Source organism: Penaeus monodon, chromosome 3, assembly GCF_015228065.2.
Source record: "Penaeus monodon isolate SGIC_2016 chromosome 3, NSTDA_Pmon_1, whole genome shotgun sequence".
In the NCBI taxonomy this organism is placed as follows: domain Eukaryota; kingdom Metazoa; phylum Arthropoda; class Malacostraca; order Decapoda; family Penaeidae; genus Penaeus; species Penaeus monodon.
Window position 1 is genome coordinate 48,637,091 of NC_051388.1, and position 12,500 is coordinate 48,649,590.

Sequence of the window (12,500 nt, forward strand, 5' to 3'; positions counted from 1 at the left end):
GTTGTGTGTGTTGTGTGTATTGTTTTTGTGTGTTGTGTGTGTTTTTGTGTGTGTGTGTGTGTGTGTGTGTGTGTGTGTTTACATGTACTGTTTTTACTGCCTTCGAACAATAAACCGTCAAGAGACTTTTAGACTTAGAAGCAAATATTTGTTTACCTATATCTATGGCCATTTGGAAGCACAGCTCGTCATAACTGCGCCCACTTACAGTGCACCATCTCTTGTCCGTTACTATAACACTCCCGCTCCTTTAATAAGTATTTGATTAATATGGATGATTATCATATGTAACATACTAGAATCATTAAGAGCGTGAAAAAATAAAATAAATAGATGGAATGTATATGTATAATATATATATATATATATATATATATATATATATATATATATACATATATATATATATATATATATATGTATGTATAATATGTATATATACATATATATTTTCTTTTTTTACAGATGTATATATACATCTGTATATGTGTATATATGCATATATATACATACATATTGGATAGGTTTGTGTATCTGTACGTACAGGTATGCATGTTTGCGTGCAACAACACACACACATATATATACCATCTTTCTTTTTAACATTTATGTATGTATACGCGTGTGCAGATATATATGAATATCTGTGTGAATGTGTGTGTGTGTGTGTGTGTGTGTGTGTGTGCTTATATGCATTTTTATGTATGTAATGTGTATATACATACATATTATGGAACATAATATAATAATATATAATATATATAAATATATATAATATGATATTTAGTTATATTATATACATTATATTCATATATATATATAGCTATATATATTATAATATAATTCATTAGACAATAGTATGGGTATAGCAAATATATAATATATATATACAATATATAATATAATATATATAGAATATATATAATATAATATATATATACAATTCATAATCGTGGTCGGTGGTGTGTTGGATTTCATAGTACGCAGATAATTTAAATGTGTACAGCAGAAATAAAACTACCAATGCTTCTGTTGAAATCTGCGACCATATAAAATCAATAATGCAATCAAAAATAATCGAAAAATCTCTGTCCTAACAGGGTTACAACTCCATACAATCGGTGAAGGTACGATTTTAAGACTTAACCATTATTGTATATTTATAAGAGCACGTGATTTGATGTAAAATTCATGCTAACAACTATTCTAATGGCTTAGTGTTACACAGATAATTTATATATAATAATCAATGTTATAATCGCAATGCTATATCAGTTCCATTACTTAAGCCCAGAGTTAATAATACACTAGCTCAAATACCATAGAATTATCATGGTAAGTTGTGTGTAATTTTGATTATAAAATATTTATGTAAAAACTAGTATTTTAAGTTTAAATTATGTCAAAAATGTTATTTCATGTGCCGTGATTATATATATATGATATATATATTTATATAATAAAAATCTCTGATTAGGAATATACTAACGTCACTCCAAAGCTTATGAAGCAAATGGGCTATATAAACATTACCATGCACAAGACTCATAAAAATTTAATAGATATCATACTCATAGACATTACGTATTTATTCAATACTATGGCTCAGTAATTTGATAACGCAAGTTTTCAAACATTGGCTTGTGAAAATAAAATTGATTTGACAATAAGTTTTCTATCAGTGAATTGATAAAATTTAAATAAGCATGACATATGAATATGTTTTTGTTCTTCGTGCAAATAAATAAGTCTAATAGATTCAATAATATATAGTATAATTATATACTAAAATAATCATACCATATAAGTGTGTGTGCGGCATATAGATATCTATATACATAGAATATCATATACACAACTATCCTACATCATGAAATATGATATATGAATTCAATATATATATAATATATATGTATATATATAATATATATGTATATATATATATATATATATATATATATATATATATATATATATATATATATATATATATATATGTTTGTACATGCTTACATCTACTTCTGATTTTATTTTATTTATTTATCTTTTATATTATTATTATTTTTGTCTATACATGTTGTGTGTGTGTGTGCGCGCGTGTGCGTGTTTGCTAAGAAAAGAACTACGCCTTATACAGATGACCTCATATTTCACACGTTTTCTCCATGATAATGACACTAAACAAGCAAGGAGTGGTCAGTATGAATGTAAAATTGTAAAGTATATAATGATGAAATTATTTCATTATATATATCATAAAATGGTAAAACACATAAAACATATCTTTATTCTATATTTGCCTAAAACAAGTAATTTTAAAATTTAATATGTACATTTTAGAGAAACACATGAAACATGTGTTAAAACTATTTTCTTATATATATATATATATATATATATATATATATATATATATATATATATATATTTATATATACACAAACAAACACACACACACACACACACACACACACACACACACACACACACACACACACACACACACACACACACATACATACGCACTCACGCACATGCAAATATGTTTGTATGTGTTTTCACAAGTTTTCCAATTTTATTAATTACATTTCAGGAGTTTTGATAGCTGCATTGTGCCACTGTGGCTATTGCTGATTTCCAGAAGCAATCATGACGTCATTTTCTGGGCCAACACCCGCCTATAAAGTGGCGATGCAGCCAACTCTACTCGCTAGCTTCAGACTTTTCTCGAAACCACTGACATGGATTTTAAGGTGAATAATGATGCCTTTCTACAGTATATAGAAATAGCTAGGTAATAGAGATATAGAGATAAATATATAGACAGAGAGATGTGAATGCACGTATGCATTCCTATTTCTTTTTAAAATATACTTTCAAGTGCATTTCATAGATTAACAAATATTTGCTTACCTTTCGAACAGATTTTTGTCTTCTTCATCCTAGTGGCTAAGGCCCTAGGAAGCACAGTTCCTTCATACAACACGCCTGCGCCAACTTATCGTGCTCCTGCCCCATCTTATAATGCTCCTGCTCCTTCAGTAAGTGTAACCAATATTCTACCGTGTACGCATACTCCTGCATATGTGTGTGTGTGTGTGTGTGTGTGTGTGTGTGTGTGTGTGTGTGTGTGTGTGTGTGTGTGTGTGTGTGTGTGTGTGTGTGTGTGTGTGTGTGATATAGTATAATCAATGAAGCGCACATTCATTGACTGCTTAATGTACACATATACGCATGTGTATACTTATATGCAGTATATACATACACGTTTATATTTTTTAACGGTTATTGCTAATTTCCCAAAGTAATCATGACGTTATTTTCTGGACCGACACGATCTTTCAATCTTTTCTCGTAACCGCTGACATGAAATTTAATGTGAGTAATGAGATCGTTCACGTTTATATTTATCTATATATACATGTATACATATATAAATGTATATATACACAAATATGCATGTGTGTGTGTGTGTGCGGTTATTTGTGTACATAATCCATGCATGTGTAGAGTGCAGAAAATAAAATAGTCCAAATGAATAGGTAAACAGAACACATTTTCCTTCAAACAGGGGCCCGCTCAGTACGACTTCAACTATGCAGTGAGAGACGACTACTCTGGAAACGACTATAATCACCAAGAAAATCGCAATGGCTATGATACTCAAGGTGCTTACTACGTTCTCCTTCCGGATGGCCGAGTGCAGAGAGTCGCCTACACCGTGAACGGCGACTCCGGATACGTTGCCGAAGTTACTTACGAAGGAGAGGCTCAATACCCAGCTTACCAACCTGCCCCTTCTCGCTCCTACCAGCCCGCCTCCGCGCCTTCCTACCAACCAGCTCCTACTCCTTCGTACCAAACCACCCCCAGCTATGCATAATTTCTTGACTTGAACTATTGTATTTATTGATTATAATTATAAGATGCATTTTAACTTTAGACTTTCTTTCAACACTTTTCACATATAAATATGGAAATATATCTCACTGTTTACACACACACAGACACACACACACAAAACTAATTAGGACAGCATCTATTTATATATCTATATATAGATATGTATGTATATATGTATGTATATATATGAATGCATATATATATGTATATATATATACACAAGGATAATATATCTTTAGATAAATACTAATAATCACATTACAGCGTTATACATAAATGATATCTATAAAGATAATTGAAACTCGATCAGATTCGACGTTTTAGCTAATATTTAAACAGAGTACATATATAAAAAATTGTTGCCTACACTTTAATGGAGCGGAAAAAAAGTAAATGATCAGTTTACTCTTGTTGGATATTTCCTTGGCTCCCCTGGCGTGATTTTGGTCTTACACTAAGGGTAAAGCCTGCTTATAGAATATCATTAGGGTTTCTGCTCATTATCACACTCGCCCCATCTTACCACTGCGATGTCTTCTTTGTTGCCGAATGTGTTAATTTGTTAATAATGCAATGAAGAAAGAAGACTTGAAAGAGGATCATTGAATTTAACGTTTATATCTTGTTTGCTGAACTCATTTTTGTCTGGTATGGTGAACTATTTCACTTTATTCCTATATCTTGCTACGACCCCCTGTCTCTGCCACATCAAGCAAATCATCTGTCTCTTACGTAAGTCAGCATAAACTGCACATTGCTCCAAAACACCACGATTATCTATGGAAATACTTTAAACTTTGACCTTAAAGATTTTACTTGAACGGGAGCTAAGTACTTAAGTGCAAAATTAGGTCAAATCTACGTCTTTTAGTAATATGATTAATAGTTATTTCATCAGTACCGGATTAAGGCATAGACTAATGGGGCTGCAGCTAGAAGGCATTTGTAGATTAATCCCGGACTTATTACATTTGTGAATGATGAATTAAAGTATTCTGAGTTATCATTTCTAGAATGAGTCAATTAATATATTGTTTATGAAAGTCCGTACACATACAAACTAACTAAGATGTATCTATATACATATATATGTATGTATGTGTGCATGAGTGCGCTCGTGGGTGTGAATACACAAACACACACACACACAAGTATATGCTTTAAAAGTATAACAGTATACATAATTTTTTTTTTCTAATATTAGTCTCCCTTAGGAAGCTAATAAGACTTATGTCACAATCCGCTCCAATACATTTTTCAGCGACCGTTAATGGCTCTTGGCATCCCTCACAATGTGCTTCACTTTTAGCCATCATCGGCCCGTGAGTCTCAACTTTCTTAACACAACTACTATGTGGTTGGGTGGACGCTGGTCACCCAGAAGCTAAGATCATCTCCTGCAGTTTGTTTCTAGAGGTATGCCTCCATTACTCTCTCTTTATTAACACGAAGACAACTTCTGATGCTGGGTTTCAAGTCGGTGTATGAGAGAGGAAAACGAACGTCACAGGGCTGAGCGGTAGCTGCCTTGACCCTTCGATTAACTTACTCATTCCTATGGATACCATCATGAAAGAGTTATCATACGTGCTGACATCTGTGCAAGCTAGGTTTGAATCACCCTTTTCAATAGATGTGATGAGTTTAAGCTCTTGGTCATTCGATGGCATTCGATATTAAATTTGGTATTTGTTAGAAATAAATTGTGATCTTACAAATAAGATGTTATTCTACTGTAGTGAAGCTTGAAGCTTGAACTTCAAAATAAGTATCGCATTTTTTTTTTCTTTTTTGAGTGGATTTTGCATATAGTAACCAGCATTAATGACTACATATATATATATATATATATATATATATATATATATATATATATATATATATATATATATATATATATATATATATATGCACACTCACACGCATGTATTTATTCTTTTGCCCATACATTGCGCGCGCGCATGCGTGAGTGTGTGTGTGTATGTGTGTGTGTGTTTATGTGTGTGTGTGTGTGTGAACTACGCCCTCTACAGCTGACCTTATTTCCCCTGTCGTTTCTCTGCGATAACATTTAAACAAGCAAAGAGTGGTCAGGATGGACGCAAAATTATTTTAAAAAGTAGGTAATAAATGAAGCCACGAGATTGTACATATGAAAAATAAGAAAAATATATACATGTAAATTTGTGAAAAAAATATATACTTTGAAGCACAAAAAATATATCCGTATATATCTATCTGTCTATTTATCTATCTATCCATATATATTTACTTATGCTTGTGAGTGTGTATTCACATTTTTTCCATTATGTTTTTGTTTTATCAATTACATTTCAGGAGTTTTGATAGTTACAAAATCTCATTGTGGTTATTGCTAATTTTCCGAAGCAATCATGAGGTCATTTTCTAGGCCAACACCCGCCTATAAAGTGGCGATGCAGCCAGCCCTACTCGCTAGCTTCAGGCTTTTCTCGAAACCGCTGACATGGATTTTAAGGTGGATAGTGATAAGTTTCTATATTATATATAGATAGCTTGATAGAAATATATATATCAATAGACAGACTGTGAATACACGTATATGTTATTATTTTTAGATAATAACCCACCAAGTATATATTATATATATATATATATATATATATATATATATATATATATATATACATATATATATATATATATATATATTATATATATATATATATATATAATATATATATATATATATATATACTATATATATATAAGCAAATATCTATTTACCTTTCGAACAGAGTTTTGCTCTCTTCGCCTTAGTGGCTAGGGCCCTAGGAAGCACAGTTCCTTCATATAACACGCCTGCGCCAACTTACCGTGCTCCTGCCCCATCATATAATACCCCTGCTCCTTCAGTAAGTGTTTAACCAACATTCTACCGTGCACACACACTCCTAGTACATACTCATATGTATTCGTGTATGTATATATATATATATATATATATATATATATATATATATATATATATATATATATATATATATATATATATATTCAAAATTACAACATTAGCTTAGTCCTATAGCAATAGTATCAGAACATGAGGTTAACCATAGAAAAAACAACACACTCTGGTATATTTCTTATATATATATAATATATATATATATTATATATATATATATATATGTGTGTGTGTGTGTGTGTGTGTGTGTGTGTGTGTGTGTGTGTGTGTGGTGTGGTGTGTGTGTGGTGTGTGTGTGTGTGTATTTTTTTTAATACTGCACTATTATATAACAGTAGATGACCATGAAATGCTACTTGGAATTGGAAATTTGATGTAGCATGATAATTCGATTGCACATTAATTGACTGCTGAATGCGGACTACCTGTATTTATAGACAACCATATATGCACACACATGACACACACGAAACACACACACACACACACACACACACACCACACACACAAAACACACAAACACACAAACATTTTATGTTTATATATATGTTTATATATATATTATGATAATAAAAATATAAAAATTATATATAGTATACGTATATCTGCACACGATACATTCACACACACACATACGTACACGTTACACTAGGACATTATGTATATATGCCCATTCCTGATCTTAATAAGTTATTAAACATGTATATATAACTTTATATTAAATTTATATATAAGAATCATGATATTTATTACAATATAGCAATCTATAACTCATCTTATACCCGCCCCTATTTCTTGTTGAGTCCCTCTGCTGTGTGTACATAATTATGTTGATTGAGTATATAATGATAAAATAATCAGTATGATAATCAGAAAAATTTGTCTTTAAAACAGCCAGCTCGTACGAATTCAACTATGCAGTGAGAGAGGGCGTATCTAAGACTACAATACCAGGAAATGTAATGGTATATACAGGGATTTACTACGCCTTCCATGCGTTACAGAGAGTTCTTAATGTGAAATATAGGGAAAGTAATAAGGAGGCAGTATCCTACTACAGTACCCCCTTATCCCAGCTAAGGCGTCCCACTCCTTTTACAAACCCTCTTTTACTCTGCCGTTATCATAATTTTTATCTACATATATATTATAAATTGTAATAATATATATAATTCATAATGATATTCTATATATACGAATTGTATTTGGTATTGTGTGGGGTGGAATATATACAGTATATTATAACTATATATAAGTAATATAAATATAATAATTACATATGTATATATATGTAAAATATTAATTATATAGAGTAGGTATATAACTTAGATAAGTATTATGTAGAAATACACCATATAACTACATATTATAGATATATGTGTATGCTCATGTGGAAGGATGTAAAAGGGATAATGCAATACTTAACAAAGGGTCCCCTGAAGCAGTACCTCGTTTACCGACCAGATTTAATTATTATATACAGGAATTTGCTTAAAGATCATGTTATTATATATAGATATATGATCATTTTTGGGAAAACTAAGAAAGATATTCCAATATCGTATAGACATGTTAACGTAGAAAATCCCTATTACTATTACGTTTATAAAAAACAACAATAAATTCCTTATATTTATTGCCTTTGTTTTATGTAAAAAATATCACCATCCCAGACCCAACGCGTATAGATATAATGTATGTGTGTTGTGAAGAGGTAAGTATGCGAAAACGGTACTGAGTGCGGAGTGTATTGACGTGTCAATTGTAATTGGAAGTTGTTGAAAGTCCCTGTCTTTTGTCTACGTCCTTGTTGGGAAAATGAAAGTTCTGGTGCAATATGTGTGTTTATGTATTTTATCATATTATTTTTAGAAAATAAATATAATCTCTGATATATTTATGTTTATAAAAAAATAACGTATACTTTATAATATAGATATATGTGTGTGTGTGTGTGTGTGTGGTGAGTGTGTGTTGTGTGTGTGTGTGTGTGTGGTGTGTGTGTGTGTGTGTGTGTGTGTGTGTGTGTGTGTTTGTGTGTGTGTGTGTGTTCGTGTGTGGTGTGGTGTGTTATTAATACATATATATATATACATGTGTGTTATATTTGTATGTAAGTAATATATTGTATATATTTATATATATATTATATATATATTATATATATATATATATATATAATATATATATAGTGTTTTGTGTGATATGTGTGTGTGTGTGTGTGTGGTGTGTGTGTGTGTGTGTGTGTGTGTTTTTTGTTGTGTGTGTGTGTGTGTGTGTATGTGTGTGCGTACAGATTTATGCCCACACGCATATATAGCGCGCTTATGCACGCGTACAATCATATACACATAAGTGCACACGTACGCACACACACACACACATATATATATGTATGTATGTACGTATGTATATATATATATATATATATATATATATATATATATATATATATCTGTGTGTGTGTGTGTGTGTGTGTGTGTGTGTGTGTGTGTGTGTGTGTGTGTGTGTGTGTGTGTGTGTGGTACATGATATAAAACATCCGTCATTCAAAGTGCCCGCATGAACTTGCATTCTGTGGCACGGCACATATAAACAGAATACTTAGTAAGCTTACTCACGTTAGTAGGGGATGGCTGATTGACTTATAAGTGTCCTGCAAAAAGAACATTTGATGTGTCTCGCAATACTGTAATGCTGAGGTTACCTTCCTCTTTCCCTCTCAAGAGAGTAAGTGAGCTAAAATCGTACCCTCCCTATCGTCCTTAAATTAGTGCAGTGCACGAGGATATACATCAATACCATATTCTAAAGCCATTCTAGAAGCGTACACGCTCTCTCTTACTACGTTACCATGCAATGTATAGATTTTTGACATTATGTAGTATTTGGAAAGGGTGCAAAAGAGGGCATTCGAAGAAAAATTCAGGTTACACGGTAATCAGCCATTCCTTATAACATGCTGTCCCAATTGTGTCGCTAAGGGTGGCTATAAAAGAAACGGGTAAGACTGGGGAGTGGTCATTTTCTGTTGATTATTTCAGCCGAGATACAAGTAGGGTGTATCACACTATGCGAGTGTAACGGGTCACTCTAGATTGAAGGTAGTGTGTATATGTGTGTGTATGTGTGTGTGTGTACGTGTGTGTATGTGTGTGTATGTGTGTGTGTGTGTGTGTGTGTGTGTGTGTGTGTTTGTCTGCGTTTGTATGTGTGGTGTGCGTTGTGTTGTCTCTTGTACATTTGTCGTTTATTTAATACTACATATGTGTGTGATAATCTAAGTGTGAGTCTATGTGTCGTGTATTCGTAAACCTTTGAGTAAGTGGACTTTCTATCACTTTTTTTCAGGAATTGTGATAGTTACGTAGTCCCACTGTGGTTATAACTAATTTCTCGCAGCAATCATGACGTCACTCTGATGGCCACCACCCGCATTTATAGCGGGAATGGAGGAAGCCCCAATCATCACAGGCAGACTTTCCTTTGAACCATCGAGATGAATTTTAAAGTGAAAAGAGTAACACATTTTTTAACAATATATAAACATAAATATACACATTTCTACTGACATAAATTATTATACACCGAATAGATTTGATATACAAGTGAATATTATTTTCCTTTCAAACAGATTTTTGCTTTCATCACCCTTGTGGCTACGGCGCTAGGGAGCACAGTTCCGTCATACAACACTCCTGCTCCAACTTATAATGCTCCAGCTCCGTCTTATAGTGCTCATGCCCCTTCTTACAACGCCCCTGCTCCTTCCGTAAGTATTGAACCAATATTCTATAGTGTAAGTACACACGTAGTTCCGTGCATATATTCATTATCTCTCTCTCTCTCTCTCTCTCTCTCTCGCTCTCTCTCCTCTCTCTCTCTATATTATATATATATATATATATATATATATATATATATATATATATATATATATATTACTATATGACAGGGTTACGAATTTCAATAGACATTATAACTTGAGCTTAATGGAAACACGTTTTTATCTTGTTTGCAATAAGTAACTAAACAAATTTTGATTAAATGATTTGGAAGGAACAAAAAGGAACATAAGCAATGTATAGTTTTTGGGGAGGGGAAATGTTAGACCATATAATCAATCGTGCATCAATTGATAGTGTAATAAAGGATATCCTTATATAAATATGAATATTTATATAGAGTATACTGTTACAGAAACACATATGTATACACAAAAGGGTGTTTGTGCATGTAGTGTATATGTGTAAAAGATATAGTATCAAGAAAATCAAGAAAATAATTCTTAACACTTTTTTTCAGGGACCAGCTCAGTACAACTTCAACTACGAGGTGAAGGACGACTATTCTGGAAACGACTACAATCATCAGGAAAATCGTAATGGTTACGATACTCAGGGAGCTTACTACGTTCTCCTTCCCGATGGCCGTATACAGAGAGTTTCCTACACCGTGAACGGCGACTCCGGATACATTGCCGAAGTTACTTATGAAGGAGAGGCCGAACATCCTGCTTACCAGCCTGCTCCTTCTCGCTCCTACCAACCCGCCCCCGCCCCTTCCTACCAACCAGTTCCTACTCCCTCCTACCAAACCACTCCTACTTATGCATAATTTGTTAACCTGAATAACCTTCTCTATTGTTTTTATGAATGATAATTTAAGGATGCATTTCAATTAAATTGTTTCTTTTATCACTATATTTATATACATGTATACATACATATATCTGAAGGCATATTTACATTCACAATAATTTATATAGAAAAAGACAAAATGACATTCCCGTGTTTTACAGTCATGTGATACGAGTGTAGGAAAATTATTATTTTTCCTATACTGTATATAGGAATGATAATTGAAAGATACATTTCAGTTAGATTAGATAGATATAGACGGAATAGATAGTGATAGATAAGAATAGGCGTGTGTATGTATGCGTGCATTTCTGTACGTACAATACGCGTGCATATGTACATATACACATTATGTTGTACAGAATGGAGAGAAGTGGTATGATTTTTATTTCACATTCTTAATGATAATTGTGTTGTTAGGCTACCTTCTCCAAAATAATAAGAATAAAGAAAATGCATATTGTTAGTCATATGGTGAGCCTAATTCTACCTTTCAGAATGTAAGCACTTAAGAGCGACTTGGGTAAATACCCGGTTTAAGGCCAGAATCTGCATTATTCTGAAAGAAAATACAATGAAGTGTGGCCCTTAGCTAAGTGCACAGATTGTTATCAATTTTAACTTAAGTGTGGCCCGTAGCTAGCGAACACCCTTAAATTGAAAGCCTATGTCTTAATCTGAAACGTAAATGACATTTAATTTCAGAAAGGTTCAATAACCTGCTTATCAACCCATCCTTCCTCGTGCTTGTCAGTCCGCCCCTACCCTAATATAGCATCAGAGGTGTACTTTTCTTAAAACTTGAGATGCGTGTTTATTTTAATATTCATATACTAAAGCAACCGAAAAATACATGAATATTAGTTAACATTTGGATCATATCAGTGCATTCTGATTCTACTGATTTGTCTGAATTTTCCAATGTGATTGATCAAGGTACTTTTTTTGAGAGCGTACAAGAACAGGAGGTTGATTTCAGCATACACACACAAACGTGGATGCCGATGCTA

The 12,500-nt window shown here is 32.6% G+C and overlaps 2 protein-coding genes across 3 annotated transcripts; both read left to right on the forward strand.

Moving 5' to 3' along the window:
• Positions 1–2,720: 2,720 nt before the first annotated feature.
• On the forward strand, positions 2,721–3,937 carry LOC119596170 (cuticle protein 18.6-like). Its single transcript, XM_037945350.1, has 3 exons — positions 2,721–2,753; positions 2,925–3,041; positions 3,572–3,937. Exons 1-3 carry the CDS (start codon positions 2,742–2,744, stop codon positions 3,881–3,883), a joined length of 441 nt encoding a protein of 146 aa, XP_037801278.1. The 5' UTR covers positions 2,721–2,741; the 3' UTR covers positions 3,884–3,937.
• Positions 3,938–6,367: 2,430 nt separating this feature from the next.
• Positions 6,368–11,517, forward strand: LOC119596144 (cuticle protein 7-like). 2 transcript variants are annotated; one of them, XM_037945320.1, is made up of 3 exons: positions 6,368–6,400; positions 6,681–6,797; positions 11,156–11,517. In XM_037945320.1, the coding sequence occupies exons 1-3, from the start codon at positions 6,389–6,391 to the stop codon at positions 11,465–11,467; spliced, it is 441 nt and encodes a 146-aa protein (XP_037801248.1). In that variant the 5' UTR covers positions 6,368–6,388; the 3' UTR covers positions 11,468–11,517. The 2 variants fall into 2 exon arrangements, with proteins under 2 accessions (XP_037801248.1, XP_037801240.1); XM_037945312.1 differs by lacking the exons at positions 6,368–6,400; positions 6,681–6,797 and adding exons at positions 10,328–10,361; positions 10,485–10,622.
• The last annotated feature ends 983 nt before the right edge of the window (positions 11,518–12,500 follow it).

What these genes read in the sequence shown, in the direction of transcription:
- LOC119596170 (XM_037945350.1), top strand. An exon ending in ATAATGCTCCTGCTCCTTCA is followed by an intron (nt 3,042 to 3,571) that starts GTAAGTGTAACC and finishes TCCTTCAAACAG; the next exon opens with GGGCCCGCTCAGTACGACTT.
- LOC119596144 (XM_037945312.1), top strand. An exon ending in ACAACGCCCCTGCTCCTTCC is followed by an intron (nt 10,623 to 11,155) that starts GTAAGTATTGAA and finishes ACTTTTTTTCAG; the next exon opens with GGACCAGCTCAGTACAACTT.